The sequence below is a fragment of the Ranitomeya imitator genome, chromosome 10 (genome assembly GCF_032444005.1).
Source record: "Ranitomeya imitator isolate aRanImi1 chromosome 10, aRanImi1.pri, whole genome shotgun sequence".
NCBI classification, from domain to species: Eukaryota; Metazoa; Chordata; class Amphibia; order Anura; family Dendrobatidae; genus Ranitomeya; species Ranitomeya imitator.
In genome coordinates this window covers 96,493,719-96,515,516 of record NC_091291.1, presented here as the reverse complement: position 1 = coordinate 96,515,516, position 21,798 = coordinate 96,493,719, and the positions used below count along the sequence as shown (strand labels likewise).

The 21,798-nt window shown below is 42.8% G+C and overlaps 1 protein-coding gene across 2 annotated transcripts in view; it reads left to right on the top strand.

The window, feature by feature from the left end:
* MEGF6 (multiple EGF like domains 6) overlaps window positions 1-21,798 on the top strand; it is a 506,198-nt gene that overhangs the window by 458,569 nt on the left and 25,831 nt on the right. For both annotated transcript variants that reach the window (XM_069741497.1, XM_069741498.1), the window contains 11 exons: window positions 5,876-6,010; window positions 8,298-8,423; window positions 12,566-12,697; window positions 12,928-13,056; window positions 13,157-13,288; window positions 13,404-13,532; window positions 14,994-15,122; window positions 15,590-15,718; window positions 16,709-16,837; window positions 16,955-17,083; window positions 18,131-18,259. In XM_069741497.1, the coding sequence (XP_069597598.1) occupies window positions 5,876-6,010; window positions 8,298-8,423; window positions 12,566-12,697; window positions 12,928-13,056; window positions 13,157-13,288; window positions 13,404-13,532; window positions 14,994-15,122; window positions 15,590-15,718; window positions 16,709-16,837; window positions 16,955-17,083; window positions 18,131-18,259 (1,428 nt within the window). The remainder of the gene's footprint in view (window positions 1-5,875; window positions 6,011-8,297; window positions 8,424-12,565; window positions 12,698-12,927; window positions 13,057-13,156; window positions 13,289-13,403; window positions 13,533-14,993; window positions 15,123-15,589; window positions 15,719-16,708; window positions 16,838-16,954; window positions 17,084-18,130; window positions 18,260-21,798) is intronic.

Below are 21,798 nucleotides of genomic sequence, written 5' to 3'. Positions count from 1 at the left end.
ACGTGGCGACCCTCAGGACTGGGCATTTTCTCTTGCGTCAGGAGATCCTGCATTAAGTAATATCGATGCGTTTTTCCTGGCTCTCGGATTGCTGTACGATGAACCTAATTCAGTGGATCAGGCAGAGAAAAATTTGCTGGCTCTGTGTCAGGGTCAGGATGAGATAGAGGTATATTGTCAGAAATTTAGAAAGTGGTCCGTACTCACTCAATGGAATGAAGGTGCGCTCGCAGCTATTTTCAGAAAGGGTCTCTCTGAAGCCCTTAAGGATGTCATGGTGGGATTTCCTATGCCTGCTGGTCTGAATGAGTCTATGTCTTTGGCCATTCAGATCGGTCGACGCTTGCGTGAGCGTAAATCTGTGCACCATTTGGCGGTATTACCTGAGCTTAAACCTGAGCCTATGCAGTGCGATAGGACTTTGACCAGAGTTGAACGGCAAGAACACAGACGTCTGAATGGGCTGTGTTTCTACTGTGGTGATTCCACTCATGCTATCTCTGATTGTCCTAAGCGCACTAAGCGGTTCGCTAGGTCTGCCACCATTGGTACGTGGGGGGGGGGAGAACAAACTCCAAAAGATAGCCAAAGTCTATAAAAATGCTTTATTAGTGCAGGGCATGAGAGTGGTGACAGCAACAAGAAGTCACCAGACGGAATAGAAAGCAAGGGTACTGGGAAACCACAAAATGCCATTTAAGAAATGTAAGATGTATAGAACATAATCATAATAGGTATTCCCGGGCGAGAGTACATAACAACCATTGTAAGGTGCAACATAGGGAAATATAAGAGATAAACATACCAGATAAACATGTACATATACGTCATCCCAGCTCAGCAAAACAGGAGCTGGATGTATAACCAAGTATAATCAATATGACCTATATTACATTAACAATAATAAATAAATACATCACCCGGGAGATAACAGCAAGTGCAGGCAGATAGTGGGTCCCAGCGCCCGCCCCAACGCGCGTTTCGGGAAACCTTCGTCAGTATTGATTATACTTGGTTATACATCCAGCTCCTGTTTTGCTGAGCTGGGATGACGTATATGTACATGTTTATCTGGTATGTTTATCTCTTATATTTCCCTATGTTGCACCTTACAATGGTTGTTATGTACTCTCGCCCGGGAATACCTATTATGATTATGTTCTATACATCTTACATTTCTTAAATGGCATTTTGTGGTTTCCCAGTACCCTTGCTTTCTATTCCGTCTGGTGACTTCTTGTTGCTGTCACCACTCTCATGCCCTGCACTAATAAAGCATTTTTATAGACTTTGGCTATCTTTTGGAGTTTGTTCTCCCCCCCCCCATGTATCGTTTGATAGCTAGTCTATCATTATTTTTGATATCCATGGCTTTGGTACTTCTTTTGGACAATTAGTTACTAATTTATGATATTTTTATACTTATACAATTGTCCTAAAACTATGTTGCCTCATGTTGCCTTCTTTGTAATTCACCATTGGTACGGTACAGTCAAAATTTCTTCCGTCCGTTACCTTGATCTGCTCTTTGACATCGTATTCTGTCATGGCATTTGTGGATTCAGGCGCTGCCCTGAATTTGATGGACTTGGAGTATGCTAGGCGTTGTGGGCTTTTCTTGGAGCCCTTGCAGTGTCCTATTCCATTGAGAGGAATTGATGCTACGCCTTTGGCCAAGAATAAGCCTCAGTACTGGACCCAGCTGACCATGTGCATGGCTCCTGCACATCAAGAGGTTATTCGCTTTCTGGTGTTGCATAATCTGCATGATGTGGTCGTGTTGGGGTTGCCATGGCTACAAGTCCATAATCCAGTATTAGATTGGAAATCCATGTCTGTGTCCAGCTGGGGTTGTCAGGGGGTACATGGTGATGTCCCATTTCTGACTATTTCATCATCCACCCCTTCTGAGGTTCCAGAGTTCTTGTCTGATTACCAGGATGTATTTGATGAGCCCAAGTCCGATACCCTACCTCCGCATAGGGATTGTGATTGTGCTATCGATTTGATTCCTGGTAGTAAATTCCCAAAAGGTCGACTGTTTAATTTATCTGTGCCTGAGCACGCCGCTATGCGGAGTTATGTGAAGGAGTCCTTGGAGAAGGGGCATATTCGCCCATTGTCGTCGCCATTAGGAGCAGGGTTCTTTTTTGTGGCCAAGAAGGATGGTTCGCTGAGACCTTGTATAGATTACCGCCTTCTAAATAAGATCACGGTTAAATTTCAGTACCCCTTGCCGTTGTTATCTGATTTGTTTGCTCGGATTAAGGGGGCTAGTTGGTTCACCAAGATAGATCTTCGTAGTGCGTATAATCTTGTGCGTATTAAGCGGGGCGATGAATGGAAAACTGCATTTAATACGCCCGAGGGCCATTTTGAGTACCTAGTTATGCCTTTCGGACTTGCCAATGCTCCATCGGTGTTTCAGTCCTTTATGCATGACATCTTCCGAGAGTACCTGGATAAATTCCTGATTGTGTACTTGGATGACATTTTGATCTTCTCGGATGATTGGGAGTCTCATGTGAAGCAGGTCAGAACGGTGTTTCAGGTCCTGCGTGCTAATTCTTTGTTTGTGAAGGGATCAAAGTGTCTCTTTGGTGTTCAGAAGGTTTCATTTTTGGGGTTCATCTTTTCCCCTTCTACTATCGAGATGGACCCTGTTAAGGTCCAAGCCATCCATGATTGGACTCAGCCGACATCTCTGAAAAGTCTGCAAAAGTTCCTGGCCTTTGCTAATTTTTATCGTCGCTTCATCTGCAATTTTTCTAGTATTGCTAAACCATTGACCGATTTGACCAAGAAGGGTGCTGATGTGGTCAATTGGTCTTCTGCTGCTGTGGAAGCTTTTCAAGAGTTGAAGCGTCGTTTTTCTTCTGCCCCTGTGTTGTGTCAACCAGATGTTTCGCTTCCATTCCAGGTCGAGGTTGATGCTTCTGAGATTGGAGCAGGGGCTGTTTTGTCGCAGAGAAGTTCTGATTGCTCGGTGATGAAACCATGCGCCTTCTTTTCCAGGAAGTTTTCGCCTGCTGAGCGAAATTATGATGTGGGCAATCGAGAGTTGCTGGCCATGAAGTGGGCATTCGAGGAGTGGCATCATTGGCTTGAAGGAGCAAAGCATCGCGTGGTGGTCTTGACTGATCATAAGAACTTGACTTATCTCGAGTCTGCCAAGCGGTTGAATCCTAGACAGGCTCGTTGGTCGTTGTTTTTTGCCCGTTTTGACTTTGTGATTTCGTACCTTCCGGGCTCTAAAAATGTGAAGGCGGATGCTCTGTCTAGGAGTTTTGTGCCCAACTCTCCGGGTTTATCTGAGCCGGCGGGTATCCTCAAAGAGGGAGTAATTGTGTCTGCCATCTCCCCTGATTTGCGGCGGGTGCTGCAAAAATTTCAGGCTAATAAACCTGATCGTTGCCCAGCGGAGAAACTGTTTGTCCCTGATAGGTGGACGAATAAAGTTATCTCTGAGGTTCATTGTTCGGTGTTGGCTGGTCATCCTGGAATCTTTGGTACCAGAGAGTTAGTGGCTAGATCCTTTTGGTGGCCATCTCTGTCGCGGGATGTGCGTTCTTTTGTGCAGTCCTGTGGGATTTGTGCTCGGGCTAAGCCCTGCTGTTCTCATGCCAGTGGGTTGCTTTTGCCCTTGCCGGTCTCGAAGAGGCCTTGGACACATATCTCTATGGATTTTATTTCAGATCTTCCCGTCTCTCAAAAGATGTCAGTCATTTGGGTGGTCTGTGATCGCTTCTCTAAGATGGTCCATTTGGTACCCTTGTCTAAATTACCTTCCTCCTCTGATTTGGTGCCATTGTTCTTCCAGCATGTGGTTCGTTTACATGGCATTCCAGAGAATATCGTTTCTGACAGAGGTTCCCAGTTTGTTTCGAGGTTTTGGCGAGCCTTTTGTGGTAGGATGGGCATTGACTTGTCTTTTTCCTCGGCTTTCCATCCTCAGACTAATGGCCAGACCGAACGAACCAATCAGGCCTTGGAAACATATCTGAGATGCTTTGTTTCTGCTGATCAGGATGACTGGGTGTCCTTTTTGCCTTTGGCTGAGTTCGCCCTTAATAATCGGGCCAGCTCGGCTTCCTTGGTTTCGCCGTTTTTCTGCAACTCTGGGTTCCATCCTCGTTTCTCTTCAGGGCAGGTTGAGTCTTCGGACTGTCCTGGTGTGGATACTGTGGTGGACAGGTTGCAGCAGATTTGGACTCATGTAGTGGACAATTTGACCTTGTCCCAGGAGAAGGCTCAACGTTTCGCTAATCGCAGACGCTGTGTGGGTCCCCGACTTCGTGTAGGGGATTTGGTTTGGTTATCTTCTCGTCATATTCCTATGAAGGTTTCCTCTCCTAAGTTTAAACCTCGTTTCATTGGTCCGTATAGGATTTCTGAGGTTCTTAATCCTGTGTCTTTTCGTCTGACCCTTCCAGATTCTTTTTCCATACATAACGTATTCCATAGGTCATTGTTGCGGAGATACGTGGCACCTATGGTTCCATCTGTTGATCCTCCTGCCCCGGTTTTGGTGGAGCGGGAGTTGGAGTATATTGTGGAGAAGATTTTGGATTCTCGTGTTTCAAGACGGAAACTACAGTATCTGGTTAAGTGGAAGGGTTATGCTCAGGAAGATAATTCCTGGGTCTTTGCCTCTGATGTCCATGCTCCCGATCTTGTTCGTGCCTTTCATATGGCTCATCCTGGTCGTCCTGGGGGCTCTGGTGAGGGTTCGGTGACCCCTCCTCAAGGGGGGGTACTGTTGTGAATTCTGTGGCAGAGCTCCCTCCTGTGGTCACAAGTGGTACTTCGGCTGATTCTCTCTGTGAGCTTCCGTTGGTGGAGGAAAGTGGTACTGCGGCTTCTGAGTTTCCTTCCTCAGGTGATGTGGTGAAGTCGTTAGGTGCTGCTCTATTTAACTCCACCTAGTGCTTTGATCCTGGCCTCCAGTCAATGTTCTAGTATTGGACCTGTTTCCTCCTGGATCGTTCCTGTGGCCTGCTGCTCTGCATAGCTAAGTTCTGCTTTGCTATTTTGTTTGCTGTTTTTTTTCTGTCCAGCTTGTCTATTTGTTTTTTCCTGCTTGCTGGAAGCTCTGGGACGCAGAGGGTGTACCTCCGTGCCGTTAGTTCGGTACGGAGGGTCTTTTTGCCCCCTTTGCGTGGTTTTTGTAGGGTTTTGTGTTGACCGCAAAGTTACCTTTCCTATCCTCGCTCTGTTGAGAAAGTCGGGCCTCACTTTGCTAAATCTATTTCATCTCTACGTTTGTCTTCTCATCTTAACTCACAGTCATTATATGTGGGGGCTGCCTTTTCCTTTGGGGTATTTCTCTGAGGCAAGGTAGGCTTATTTTCTATCTTCAGGCTAGCTAGTTTCTCAGGCTGTGCCGAGTTGCATATGGAGCGTTAGGCGCAATCCACGGCTGCCTCTAGTGTGGTTGGAGAGGATTAGGGATTGCGGTCAGCAGAGTTCCCACGTCTCAGAGCTCGTTCAATGTTTTTGGGTTATTGTCAGGTCACTGTATGTGCTCTGACCTCTATGTCCATTGTGGTACTGAATTACCTTATCATAACACAGAGTTAGGGCAGCATTTCCCAAATGTAGAGGTAATGCAGCTGCCAACTGGCCTGGCGCAGGGCTGTCACTGCTGCCGTAGGATATTACAGAAGCCCCACCTGCTGGCCATACAGTAGAATGCAATGTGTCCCCATAAGGACCTAGCACAGTACACTGAGACCATAAGTGACGGCAGGAGTTAACCCTGCCTTGTCCGCTAACGCTGGAAAGCAAGTCGCTGCCCTTCTTTCGTTATACTGCTCGTAATGGATGGTATTTATAGGACACGGCTCACTACTGAACGGCTCCTTTGCTTTTCTAGAATGTGACTCCGGATTTTATGGAGTTGGCTGCAAAAGTAAATGCGCCTGCCAGCAAGGCATATCCTGCGACCACACCAACGGGAAGTGTCTGAAGCAATGTCCGCAGGGATACCACGGAGAAAACTGTGACCAAGGTAACACTTAAAGCACAAAGAGGGGACGCTTCTGTTCAAGCCTTAAAGGGATTCTCCAGTTTTAAAAAAATGCAGTATTTCACAAGTGAGTACACCCCTCAAGTAAATATGTTACTATTTATTTTGACGATCTGACACTTTGATACAATGTACAGTAGTCAGTGTAGAGCTTGCATATCAGTGTAAATGTGGTGTCTTTTAAAAAACGCAGCACACAGTCATTAATGTCTAAACCGCTGGCAACAAAAGTAAGTGCAACCCTAAAATTGCCAAATTGTGCCCAAAGTGTGAATATTTTGTGTGGCCACCATTATTTTCCAGCACTGCCTTACCTTTCTTGGGCATGGAGGTCACTAGAGCTTCACAGGTGGCAACTGGATCCTCTTCCCTCCTCCATGACGACATCACGCAGTTGGTGGATGTTAGAGACCTCGCGCTCCGCCACCTTCCATATGAGGATGCCCCACAGATGATCAATAGGGTTTAGGTCTGGAGACATGTTTGGCCAGTCCAGCACCTTTACTCTCAGTTTCTTTAGCAAGGCAGTGGTCATCTTGGAGGAGTGTTTTGGGTCATTATGTTGGAATATTGCCCTGTGGCCCAGTTTCTGAAGGGAGGGCATCATGCCCTGCTTCAGTATACTACAGTACATGTTGGCATTCATGTTTCCCTCAATGAGCTGTAACTCCCCACTGCTGGCAGCACTCGTACAGCCTCAAACCATTACCCTCCCACCACCATGCTTGACTGTAGGCAGGACACTCTTGTCTTTATACTCCTCACCTGGTTTCCGCCACATGAGATTGCCACCATCTGATTTAAATAAGTTAGTCTTGGTCTCATCCGACCACAGGGCATGGTTCCAGTAATCCTTGTCCTTATTTCTTAGCCATGTCTTCAGCATGGGTTTCTCTTGTGCGTCATCCTTAGAAGAGGCATCCTTCTGAGACGACGGCCATGCAGACCAATGTGATGCAGTGTGTGGCGTATACCTCTGGATATGACGCCGAGCACGTGCACTCAACTTCTGTGGTCGACCATGGCGAGGCCTGTTCTGAGAGGAACCTGTCTTGTTACACTGCTGTATGGTCTTACTAAGAGGGCACCAAATATACATTGCTATACAAGCTGCGCACTGACTACTTTACATTGTATCAAGGTGTCAGATCTTAAGTGTTGTCCCCTGAAAAGATAATAAAATATTTACAAAAAGGTGAGGGGTGTACTTACTTTTGTGCTATACTGGAAATAAATGAGCGTAAAACAATAAGTGACACAACCTGCTAATATGTTTCTATCATCACAGGGGGTATCACAGCTATACCCTCCCTAAGTTTTTTTGGGTATCACCAAATGAATAGGATAAAGTAGTATCTAAAGAAAAAAAAAAGTTTTTTCTTTGTGTCAATGAATTTCATATTAAAGAAAAAGCAACTTACCGTACATAATTTTCATTAAAAGTCTCCTACAATTTTCTGTATACAGCTCCCGTGCTAACAGGAAGCCCTCTTTATTAAGACCCTGACATTTTACTCTCTTCTTTCTATCTTCCTATTATATTGTAGTGAAACGTAGGGTAGAAATAGACGGCAGATAAGTCTGCATGGGAGCTGTGTACACAAAACGGCATTAGATCAAAAATAAAAATACTATAAAAAAAATAAAATATAATATAAAAATATACAATAAAATACTATAAAAAATCCTATAAAAATAGGAGATAAAAATTGTTTTCATTAAAAAAATGAAGGCTGTAAAATTGCTCCATATTTCATTTTAGATGATCTGGAGTAATTAAGAAGTTTGTTGAGAAGGAGCTCACAAGTCATTAAGGACAAAAAAAAAAGTGGTTACTATTTTGGAGATCCGAAAAGTAATGGTGACTTCTTTGCTGCATTGAATCTTTAAGCCGTAGACTATGATAAGAGAAGTTTTGCAGATACATTACTTTTACGGCACATTCGGGAGCATCGATTGGACTCAGGCCTTAGTAATAAAAATTCAATTAAAATGCTTTAGAGGCGTGTTCACATATGGCGGATAATGGATCTAGATGGATAGTCCATTTATCATAAGGATGGCGCGGCTGATCTTTACGGCTGCATTGGGTATGGTTGCAGGCTGGACACGGCTTGTGGCCTGGCATCCGGGCATGGCACATCACCATAGCTAGATTAGGACGCAGCGTGTTGTGTTGCTCATGGACTTTCTATCCTGAGACATTCACGCCCATACGTTATATTATAGTTTTATTTTATGATAATAATTAATTTTGCCTTGCGCACAGAATGCCCTGCAGGGACCTACGGAGTAAACTGCTTCCAGTCCTGCACATGTGGGGGCGCTCCGTGTAACCATGCCGATGGAACTTGCGCTTGCCCAGCTGGTAAAACTGGCTCCGACTGCTCCAAAGGTAAGCAAGAGGCAAATGACCCCCCCCAGGACTCTATATGGAGACATAAGGGGTTAACTGAATGGGGTATTCCCTTCTCCAACATCCTATCCCACTATGGCTAGATGTAATAATAATAATATTAGCAAACACTTCCTATTAGAAATGTAGTATAGTTCTTCTGATTGGCTATGTCGCCCATGTGCAGGGCATTGCCCTAGCTTAGATATCTATGCTTACCACAACTCATATAGTGACAGTTGTTAGTTGTACTGCAATGAGTAAGCGATGTAACGAATCAGAAGAAGAACTATACTACATTTATAATTAAAGATATTTGCTAAAATTATTAATATGTGGTAGGTATAGTAATAATAATAATAGCAAATAATTACAAATGTAGTATAGTTCTTCTGATTCGCTATGCCGCTTACCCTATGTGAAGGGCATTGCAGTAGCTTAAGTATCCATGGTTACGACCGCTATCACTGTGAGTTGTCGTAACCATGGATATCTAAGCTACCGCAGTGGCCTTCACATAGGGTAAGCGACATAGCGAATCAGAAGAACTATACTACATTTTTAATTAGATGTATTTGCTAATATTATTACTATTACGCCTACTTCATATTGGAATAGAATCTTGGAGATGAAGGATTTATCTTTCATTGGGGACAATTTTTTTTTTTTTACTTAATTGCATGGATTTGGGGCTAAAATCTTTTTTTTCCAATCGATTTTCATTAAAATCTGTTCTTGTTAGGCTTCTGATGCCTCTACCTATTGCTGACTGCAGAATGAGAAGCTTGGCAGCCTGGTATTAGTACACATTCACTGACCAGGTGGAAGAATGTGATCAAATAGAACTTTTATTATTCTTAATATTCTTAATATAAACCTATTGATTTCCAATCCAGTGTGCGGTGTGTAGCCTATCCACTACTGGGCTAATATTGAATTACAGGATCATCCTGTGGATTGTGGATGAGCAGTTACCCCCGACATCAGGCTTGGACCTCCTGTCACCACTCACTGCCTAACACTGTATGAGCGGTGACAGGGGGACATTATGTCTCTGAGCACGGCTCAGGACAGGGGTGTAACTATAATAAAGGCCGGGGTCGCAATCGCCCCAGGATTCTAGATCCTTGGGGGCCCAAATAGTCCTTTTGGCCTATATAAAAAATGCAATAGTTGGGGGCCCCACTGGAGCTTTTGCACAAGCTTCAAATAATGTATCTGGCTCTGGACTACAATAAAATGGCGCCTGGATCCTAGGGGGAGAGCCCAGATCACAGCTGAGAAAGCCACAGTAAAGGAGGTGCACCCACCGCTGTCCTCTATGCCCTGGCCTGGTTATATTAATAAAAATGGCGCCCCCTAGAGGCTGCAGAAATTTTTTTTTTAAAACCCAGCATTTAATTCTGTATGTATAGGATTGTAGTAGTGGCAGTTCCAACAACTAAGTGCGGAGGTCCCTAGATAGAGAAAATGTGCGTGTCGGTGTGTTACATGCCCCCCACATTATGCTGCTGACCACCAATGCATTTTATATAGACTCTGCCCATTATCGGAGTTTATTCCAGTAAGCACAAATAGAAATACATAGAGGAAAACAACGGAGGCGCAAGACGGAGTATTCTGTGTATATCTCCCCTCCCCCGCAGCGTACAGATAAATGTGCTCATTTCTTTTTTGTCGGTTCTATCATCTCCTCCAGTTTATCAGGAAATTAGCAGCGGGAGCCGATGTCTGAGCTCTAAAAAGTGATTTATCGGAGCAGACAGGTTGTAGATCTTTCATTTTCTTGCCACAGTTGTGGAATGGAGAGAAAATTTTTGGGTTTTGTAGAGAACAAGGCTCCTCAGTAATGTACCTGCGGGGTCTCGGGTGCATCGCTTATTTCATCGTAACTAGTTTGTGAGAACCGCTGCTTCGGTCGTGTTTCATTGCCCGAATGAATGCGCTATTAGCACGGCTTACGGGGGTCCGGAGGCAGAACAAAATGGTAAAAGCCCATAATATCCTCCTCGATCCTATTGTACTCCATATCAGAAGCCAAAAAGGGAGGAAAAAAACCATCACCTTCTTATCCTTCTTCATCTTTCACTGCTAGTGCACATGAAGGCTTGGTTTAAAGGGGATGTCCGGTTACTGGCTGTGGACTTAAAGGTTATAGACACCTTTTGATATAGAAAAAAAAATATTAGCTGCCTTTAGTTACATAAAGAAAAAAATAAATCATTCTGTAATCTTCAATCTTTCAATAATTGTTAGTTCCCCAATTTAGAAGTTTGAAACCTGTTTTTTTCTCTTCTGGGAGTGCCTCTCCCAGTAATATAGGCTGGATGTGAGTTGTGTGTGCATCTAGGGTACTTGGTTTTCAGAACAGCTTTCATTTTGCACTTTTATCCACTTCGTGTGTTTTTCTCCTTGTCTAAAACCTGTTTTCTATGGCCTCCCAGAGACTGTACATGCTTTCCCCCCTATCCACTTGGTGGAAACCTGTACAAACCCCTCCTAGTTCTCCCTGCTGCTATCTCTAATGCTGAGAGCAGCAAAATGGTAGAGACTTTTATTGAAGATAATTTAGAATCTGCATTTAGGGAGCAAAGGAAAATTAAAAAAACATTCTATACGAAAAAATGGGGGTAAGAGATGGAGTTCTCTTGGTGTGACAATCCCTTTGGAAGGCAGAGTTTAGAAAGCCACTTGGCACCATGATAGTCTCCTGTTTCTTAGTCCTGTCTGTTGTATTCCATATAATTAGCTTCTTTCTTTTTGCTGCTATTTTGAGTGATCTTGGAGACTTTGTTTAATATGTAGAGGTCCTCTAAGTGTCAAAGGTCCTGTTTTCTTGCCTTTAAGATGTTTAACAGCTTTTAAAAGGTGATGTACTGTCCCTTTAAGATGAATATTCCATTTCTGGGGCTTAGCATGATGTGTGACTACCAGCTAGCTGCTTCCTCCCAGGACTAAAGTTATTTACAAATATTTTAGGCAAGAGTCTTTTCCATCCTTCTGCCACAAATGTTCACTAGTTGTGTTTGATCTTTTAGATTTATTCTTAACCCTTTCTGTGAGTTATTCTGTACTCCGTGAACTACACTGAACATTTCCCTTGCAAAATGTGCTATTTTGTCTCTGAAATCAAAATTGGCAATAACCGAGTGTTTTCCATGCCGTCTTCATCCTGTGTATTATTACCCCATTCCCCAAAACAGGTGTACTGTCACTTTAATGATTAATATATTTAATTTTTTTTATATATATATAATTTTTTCCAGCATGGAAAGTTCTGAAACTTTGCAAATCACTTGTGTAGGGGATTTGTCTTCATTCCTACGAAAAAAAACCTGCATGCAAGTGGATTCCAAACCACTGATATTCTGCCATGTATTCCTCTGCCTCCAGCTGCATCGATTCCAGAAGGTCCTCCTTTGGAGTACAGATGATGGCAGTGACTGGGTCAGCAGCCATCTTCCCTCTTCTGGGTGTTGTACCTATCAGGAAAGGAGCTGACCCAGCCCATCACTGCCATCATCTGTACTCCAAATGCGTATGTTCTGATATTAGTGCAGATAACAGCAGGGGTTGGGAGCCACTTGCATGCTATTTTTTTTTTTAAAGGAGCAAAAACAAATCCCCTAATAAAGTAGTTAGAAAAGTTTAATAACTTTCCATGCCGGACAGCATTATTATTATTATTAGTTACAAATAGATACATACAAGTTTAGTTGCTCTTTAAATGGCAGCTTTTCATTGGCCTCTTTACTGTTTATGTTGCTCTGTGAATGGTTCTGAGCTGCAATACCAAACATGACCTGTGGACAAGTGTGGCGCTGTTTTAGGAAGAAAGACGTATTTCTTTTGCTGTATAGAAGTGGCAGTCAGATCTGAGCCAGGATGGACGTCACTATGCTGCAGGTGATGGCTCCATCTTGGGTGGGTTGTTAATGCAGCGTCTCCCACGTCTCTCCTAAAGACCCTTACGAGGGAGCGGTTAAAAAAAAAAAGGAATGACAGTAAATTCTTCATTTAGCGCTGGCACGATTCTGGATTTACAGGCAGTATTTTGGAGTCAGGATGTGAGCTGAGGAATTAACATGTGGCCCTGTGGTTTGAGCTTGTAAATTCTTTCCATTCTTGCCTGTTTGTTGCAGATTGTCCCATAGGACGATGGGGGGACGGTTGTCTGGAGGTCTGCCCACTGTGTGACAATAATGGCAGCTGTCACCCTGCCACCGGGAAGTGCCTCTGTGAGCCGGGCTACACCGGGGACCACTGCAGGGACCGTAAGTAACACAATGTAACAATGAATGCTTCATTGTCAGCTGTCGTCTTCTGCAAGGAATGGTTATTATGATGTGAAATCCCTGTTTTCCTTAGTTCATCCTGTTCTTCCTGATGCATGAATAGAATTCCAGAATTACCATACTAACTAAAACTTGCGGAAGGAAGTATAGTTGTGAAAAGCTGAAAAATGAACCCTATGGGCAATGTGGTATTTTTGTTCTATTTGTAGGATGCCCCAGTGGTTGGTTTGGGCATGGCTGCCAGTCACGGTGCCTGTGCCAAGATGACGGCCAGTGCGACCCTGGGACCGGCCGGTGCGCTTGTCCGCCTGGATTTACCGGACACAACTGCAGGAGAGGTATATAGAGTAATACACAACATTTCCAGTCCAATAATCTGAGGATTCCAATGCTTCTTGTTCTGGATGATCGGGGCTTTAATGTTTCCTTGCTCTGCAGCCTGTGACAGCGGCTACTGGGGAGCGGACTGTGGCAGGAGCTGCGACTGCAGGAACGGCGACTGGGGCTGTGACCCCGTAACGGGGGATTGTGTCTGCGAGTCCGGCTACACTGGAAGGCAATGCGATCGGAGTAAGTTCATCCCAACTCATTAACACTACAAGTCCCAGCAGATCCGGACGGCACGGCTGACTCTAAACCGCGTGACCTCATGCCTCACACATTGCATGCTTGTATATTCTGACAGAGTGCCCGGCCGGCTGGTACGGGTCAGACTGCAGACACCAGTGTCAGTGTGAGAACGGTGCCCTGTGCGACCACGTGAGTGGAGCCTGCACGTGCGCCCCAGGCTGGCGGGGGACATACTGTGAAATCGGTGAGTGGCGCTTGTATTTGTGGGGGCTCTCGGAGCTGGCAGAATGACACACACATTTGCACCATATATACGTCAAGGATATTCTGCACACATCTGTGTTACAAGTAAGGCTACGTTCACACTGGGCGTTTTTGCAGGTTTTTTCTTATGCACATTTTCAGCTGTGTTTTTTAGTACCAGCAAAGTCTATGAGATTTCAGAAATGTCATTGGTTTTTTTTGTCATCAGGATTTTGTGCTTTGCATGGTTTTTTGCACAATGGAGCACGTCACTTCTTTCAGCGTTTTTCAATCATTGAAATTAATGGGTGGTGAAAAAAAACGCACCAAAAAATGCACGTATCAGATTTTGCTGCGTTCATTGTGCCAAAACCTGATTCCATAGAATAGGACTTTTGTTTTCAACACTAAACTTAATCAGCATGCACAAGAGACAAATCTAGCATGCCAAAACCGCACAAAAGAAAAAAAAAACACATGAAAAACGCAAGAAAACCATGCCTTTTTCAGCAGCTTCTTTCCTGCCAAGAGGTCAGGTTTTGCTGCAGAAAAAAAAAAACGCTGAAAAAAAAAACCACCCAGTGTGAACTTACTCTGAGGGTATGTGCACACGCTGCGGATTTTGCTGCGGATCCGCGGCAGTTTCCCATGCGTTTACAATACAATGTAAACCTTTGGGAAACGCAATGCGCAGTGCACATGCTGCGGAAAAAAAACGCTCGGAAACGCAGCGGTTTACATTCCGCAGCATGTCAATTCTTTGTGCGGAATCTGCAGCGGTTTTACACCTGCTCCATAATAGAAAACCGCAGGTGGAATCCGCACAAAAACCGCGGTAAATCTGCAATAAATCCGCAGGAAAAACGCCCAGTTTTTGCCCTGCGAACTTATCAAATCCGCTGCAGAAAAATCCGCAGAGGATCTTTCTACCTGTGCACATACCCTAAGACTTACATGTTTTACGTTGGCGTCTCCAGCTGCTACAGAGCTGTAACCCCCAGCACCAAGAGATTGGGGCGAACAGAGCCTCCCATCGTCATAGATGGATACCACTGGATTTCCATTTTGAAATATTTACCCTTTTCTTTTGTTTACAGCTTGTTGCCTAGGAGACCGACCACCTCTGCTGTCTAGCTTGTAAGCACTGCACTGAAGCTGTCCAGGATTAGGAGGTAGCAGTGCGCTCCAGCGATCCTGACAAGCTTCTCATTAGAATGGAGCTTGTAAACACTGCACATGTTCTACTGTTTAGCAGCGGTGGTCGGTCTCCAACGCCACAAGCTGTAAACAAAAGAAAATGTTAATATATCAAGGACGGCTGAAATTGTGAAAAATCTGAATAGTTAGTTTATTGCAAAATTGCTTACATTTTTCTGCACTAATTTATGAGAATGGGTAGAAACACTTCAATGGCAGTGGGTACAAGTCTCAAGACGTGAATTCACATTTCTGTCTTTTACAGCATGCCCAGAAGGATTCTATGGTACGGACTGTGCCAACAGCTGCCAGTGTGCCAATGGTGCCGGCTGCAACCGTATCAATGGGGCCTGCACGTGCCAAGATGGTTGGTTAGGTCCTACATGCAACCAAAGTGAGTTGTTAATACATAGACTGTGTCTTATTAATACCGGCTGAGATATTGGAGCCGTATTCTCCTCCATGGCTGCTTATTTTAAATGAAAGGGAGAGTTACCAGTGTGAGACAAGTATATCAGGAGAGCAGACTGTCAGTCATTACATGGCTCACACTGGCAACTCTCGCTTTCATTTATAATAATCCCTGGAGGCAGATTCTCAGGGAGATCTATGTCCGGCCCATAGATCTTAACAGCTCATTTACATATTATATTAACAAAAATGTGGATTTCTCTGGAACAAGACATTGGATCACAGATATCAAGGTGTCATTTTATCCAGCGTCCTGTGATCTCTATTCCCATATAGATGGCTCAGGATGCTTGATATTACTGACAGTTTCCACTTAGGGGATCGATCACCGTTAAGTGATGGTTCACACTGAGGTCATTAGATAATGGTTTAATATATTTCTTGTTGTAGAATGTGAAAACAACAGATATGGAAGAGGCTGCGAGGAGACGTGCCTGTGTCATAACGGCGCCAAGTGTAACCATGTTAGCGGGGAGTGTATCTGTGCGCCAGGGTGGACTGGACCACTGTGTGAGCATGGTAAGTCTGGACTCCTTAAAGGGGTTGTCTGAGATAAAAGGCAATGTACGCCTTCAGGCAAGATTGTTTGCAATAGCGGTTGTCAGTGTAAGACCTGCATATATAAACACATTTGTGTGTATTAAAGGAAATTAGTCATGTTGTACATGGCGTCAGATCTGTGGACAGCACGATATGGAGAAGGAGAAGCTGAGCAGAATGATATGAGTTTGTAGAAAGATTCAGTATAACTTGTATTTCATTCAGTGACATTCCTGGTGTTTGTATGTATGAGTCCAGTGGGCGGTCCTGCTAGTGACTGACAGCTGTCTCTGCATGCACTATCATACTAGACAGACTGTCAACCACTAGTAGGACCGCCCACTGGACTCCTATCCATATAACACCAGGGATTTCACTGGATAAAATACAAGTTTTATCAAAACTTTCCCCACTTAAATGTCTATAGTTCAGATCAGCTCCTCCTACTCTATAACATGCTGCCGGCAGATCAGACACCAGTTTGATCAGGCCAGGTTCCCTTTAAGTGTATAATATATGGTATTCTTGTATAAATATCGTGCTGCAAAATGAAAAATAAAATGTATTAAATGTATTCATACTGACATACCCTCTTACTATGTGGCAAATAATATTTTCATACAGTGCTAACACCGCCATACATAAATAAACCCTAATACTGCCATACTAACATCACAATAAAACACAATCCCGCTGCCTGGTGTCTAAAAATACCGCCATACAGGGTCAATAAATTCAGTTTCCAAATATTCCTCTCTGTGACCAGAGCGGTTAATGGCTAAATCCCTGGACTGAGCGGCTCTGATTTAACGGCAGAGCACTCGGTGTAAGTGACCAAGGGCAATGTGATCGTGGAACGTCCCCAGTAGGTTTACCCATTACGGCAATAGCATTGCGTGCTCGACATGTCGCGGAGATTGCCGTATTTAAAAACTGTTAAAAACGTGACGTTAACTTTTATTTCTCCAGCTTGTCTGGAAGGTTTCTATGGAGAAAAGTGTCTTCAGACATGTATCTGTAGAAATGGAGGCGCCTGCAATCACATCACGGGCCGCTGTCTCTGCCCTAAAGGCTGGACGGGACTGGCGTGTGAACTGGGTGAGTAATTCTCCATGTAAGACCAGTTGTAGTAGGACCATACACGCCGCAGTAATAGCGTCGCTCTGCTCGGCACCTATGACCAATTACTTTGTCGTTTTTCTATTTCTGTTCCAGAATGTTCTCTGGGAAAATATGGAGACAACTGTATGCAAAACTGCTCTTGTCAAAATGGTGGACTGTGTGATCGTGGCACAGGCGCTTGTATGTGCCCAGCGGGGTGGACTGGAGAGACTTGTCAGACAGGTAGGTGAAGGTATGACGTATGGGGAGAGAGTGGAGAAATAATAGGATCATGTAAATCAGGGCAAGGTTCAAGAGAGAAAGGCAAAGTAGGCAACAGCCTAAGGCCACAAGACATCAGGGGAACTACAGGTTGGACCCTATCTGGTAATATCTGTTAGGTTCCATCTTCACTGTATGAGGTTGTTGCTAAGCTAAAACTTACAAGAAGTCCCTTTTAAGCTGCACCGAACCCCACTTATGCCTGGTTACACCGTGTGCCTAGCAGTTGTCTGTTAGAGGCAGATCAATATGTTTGGAGGTGATGCATTTTGTCTCTGAACGTTTCAGACTTTTGGAATGATAATCCTTTCGTATCCTTTAAAGCGCCACTCCGGCATTTTGTTAAAATCCCTTTGTTAGGGATCATGTATGTGAGTGTAACGCATGTAGTCACACACTCACCGGTAGCCATCTTCAGTCTTCACCCATTTCAGCCCCGCTCCGGCACCACGTGCAGCCTGCTAGGTCGCACAGTGTTTGCTACGTGATCAGCGGTCGCTTATTTAAGTCCCCTTAATGCAAATCTATGAGAATAGCCATTAGGTTGTGCGACCGGCGACTGGAGCGGGGCTGAAAATAGATGAAAGCGCCAACCATGAGTATGAAATTACATGCATTGCAATCACATGTAAAAAAAAAAAAAAAAAGCCTGCAGCGGCGCTTTAATTACCACATTGGCAACTCTGCACTCATTCAGATACTTTATCATCCTCCATTTACTAAAATGGTAAAAAAAAAATCTTGTCCTTACTAAGTTCCAGCATACTTTGTCTGAACAAGCTGAGCTGCAGACTGGAAAGGGGTAAAGAAGTCTACGATGAGACACTGATCAGATTAAATATATATATACTGTATAAAACAGCCAGGCATGAAGAATATAGATCATTCAGCCCTAAAAGTGGTGATGGATATAAGGAATGGAAATGGAACTTTGCCCTGTTCTTACCTCTTGTCATATATCTACCAATAATTGAGAGAATATCCCATGTACCCAATTTTATGTTGCAGCCTGTCCTGTGGGGACATTTGGAGTCCAGTGCCTGGAAAAATGTGAATGTCGGTATGGCAATTCCTGCCACCACATTACTGGCGCCTGTGACTGCCCCAAAGGATGGAGAGGAAAACATTGTGATAAGCGTAAGTTCTGCAGTCCCAGGTGTAAGAAAATACATTATGTTGAATCATACATCCAAGAAGAGCACAGATATTACATTCACTGTACCATAAAAGGAGCATTCTTCTCCGTCCACGGTGCCCATTCTAATAGGCCACACACATGAGAACTATTCTATCTGCAGGAATATAACTACTATAATACTGCCCCTATGTACAGGAATATAACTACTATAATTCTGCCCCTATGTACAGGAATATAATTACTATAATACTGCTCCTATGTGCAAGAATATAACTACTATAACACTGCTCCTATGTACAAGAATATAACTACTATAATACTGCTCCTATGTACAAGAATATAACTACTATAATACTGATCGTATGTACAAGAATATAACTACTATAATACTGCCCCTATGTACAAGAATATAACTACTATAATACTGCTCCTATGTGCAAGAATATAACTACTATAATACTGCCCCTATGTACAAGGATATAACTACTATAATACTGCTCCTATGTACAAGAATATAACTACTATAATACTGCCCCTATGTACAAGAATATAACTACTATAATACTGCTCCTATGTACAAGAATATAACTACTAGAATACTGCCCCTATGTACAGGAATATAACTACTATAATTCTGCCCCTATGTACAGGAATATAATTACTATAATACTGCTCCTATGTGCAAGAATATAACTACTATAATACAGCTCCTATATACAAGAATATAACTACAATAATACTGCCTCCTATGTACAAGAATATAACTACCATAATACTGCTCCCTATGTACAAGAATATAACTACCATAATACTGCCCCTATGTACAAGAATATAATTACTATAATACTGCCTCTATGTACAGGAATATAACTACTATAATACTGCCCCTATGTACAAGAATATAATTACTATAATACTGCCTCTATGTACAGGAATATAACTACTATAATACTGCCCCTATGTACAAGAATATAACTACTATAATACTGCTCCTATGTACAAGAATATAACTACTAGAATACTGCTCCTATGTACAAGAATATAACTACTATAATACTGCTCCTATGTACAAGAATATAACTACTATAATACTGCTCCTATGTACAAGAATATAACTACTAGAATACTGCTCCTATGTGCAAGAAAATAACTACTATAATACTGCTCCTATATACAAGAATATAACTACTATAATGCTGCTCGTATGTACAAGAATATAACTACTATAATACTACCTCCTATGTACAAGAATATAACTACTATAATACTGCTCCTATGTACAAGAATATAACTACTATAATACTGCCCCTATGTATAAGAATATAACTACTATAATACTGTCCCCTATGTATAAGAATATAACTACTATAATACTGCCCCTATGTACAAGAATATAACTATTATAATACTGCTCCCTATGTACAAGAATATAACTACTACAATACTGCCCCTATGTACAAGAATATAATTACTATAATACTGCTCCTATGTACAAGAATATAACTACTATAACACTGCCCCTATGTACAAGGATATAACTACTATAATACTGCTCCTATGTACAAGAATATAACTACTATAATACTACCCCTATGTACAAAAATATAACTACTATAATACTGCCCCTATGTACAAGAATATAACTACTATAACACTGCCCCTATGTACAAGGATATAACTACTATAATACTGCTCCTATGTACAAGAATATAACTACTATAATACTGCCCCTATGTACAAGAATATAACTACTGTAACACTGCCCCCCATGTACAATAAAATAACTACTATAATACTGCCCCCTGTGGACAAGAATATACAGTACAGACCAAAAGTTTGGACACCTTCTCATTTAAAGATTTTTCTGTATTTTCATGGCTATGAAAATTATAAATTCACACTGAAGGCATCAAAACTATGAATTAACACATGTGGAATTATATACTTAACAAAAAAGTGTGAAACAACTGAAAATATGTCTTATATTCTAGGTTCTTCAAAGTAGCCACCTTTTACTTTGATGACTGCTTTGCACACTCTTGGCATTCTCTTGATGAGCTTCAAGAGGTAGTCACCGGGAATGGTCTTCCAACAATCTTGAAGGCGTTCCCAGAGATGCTTAGCACTTGTTGGCCCTTTTGCCTTCACTCTGCGGTCCAGCTCACCCCAAATCATCTCGATTGGGTTCAGGTCTGGTGACTGGAGGCCAGGTCATCTGGCGTAGCACCCCATCACTCTCCTTCTTGATCAAATAGCCCTTACACAGCCTGGAGGTGGGTTTGGGGTCATTGTCCTGTTGAAGAATAAATGATGGCCCAACTAAACGCAAACCGGATGGAATAGCATGCCGCTGCAAGATGCTGTGGTAGCCATGGTGGTTCAGTATGCCTTCAATTTTCAATAAATCCCCAACAGTGTCACCAGCAAAGCACCCCCACACCATCACACCTCCTCCTCCATGCTTCACGGTGGGAACCAGGCATGTAGAGTCCATCCGTTCACTTTTCTGCATCGCACAAAGACACGGTGGTTGGAACCAAAGATCTCAAATTTGGACTCATCAGACCAAAGCACAGATAGAATAGATACACATAGACACATAGAATAGGTATATATACATATATATACATATATATATATATATATATATATATATATGTCACTGAGACACATATATATATATATATATATACATACATATATATACATATATATATATATATATGTGTGTGTAATACAGAGCTAGACAGCAGAAAAGCCGATAATTCAATTGCCGGCTTTTGCCATCTCCTTCCCAAACCCGACAGGATATGAGACATAGTTTACTTACAGTAAACCATCTCATATCCCTTATTTTATTACATATTCCTGACTACTAATGTAAGAAGTGTATGTGTGCAAAATTTGTGGTCTCTGTTTGGGGTCTCTGTTAAAATAAAGGGTTAAATCATGGAAAAAAATTGGCGTGGCTCCTGCGCAATTTTCTCCGCCAGAGTGGTAAAGAAAGTGTCTGAAGGCAGATATTAATAGCCTAGAGAGGGACCATGGTTATTGCCCCTCCCCGGCTAAAAACATCTGCCCTCAGCCACCCCAGAAAAGGCACATCTGTAAGATGCGCCTATTCTGGCACTTAGCCTCTCTCTTCCCACTCCCCTGTAGCGTTGGGATATGGAGTAATAAAGGGTTAATGTCACCTTGCTATTGTAAAGCGACATTAAGCCTGGTTAATAATGGAGAGGCGTCAATGAGACACCTATCCATTTTTAATCCAATAGTAGTAAATGGTTAATAAAACACACACACATTAGGAAAAAAGTATTTTAATGAAATAAAGACACATGGTTTTGCAATAGTTTATTATACGCTCAATCCAATTGAAGACCCTTGTCACCTGAAACAAAGTTAAAATAAAAAAGCAACAATATCCCATACCTTCCATCGTTCAGTCTTGTCCCACGCTGTAAATCCATCTGAAGGGGTTAAAGATTTTTCCAGCCAGGAGCTCTGCTAATGCAGCTGTGCTCCTGCCTGTAAAAGC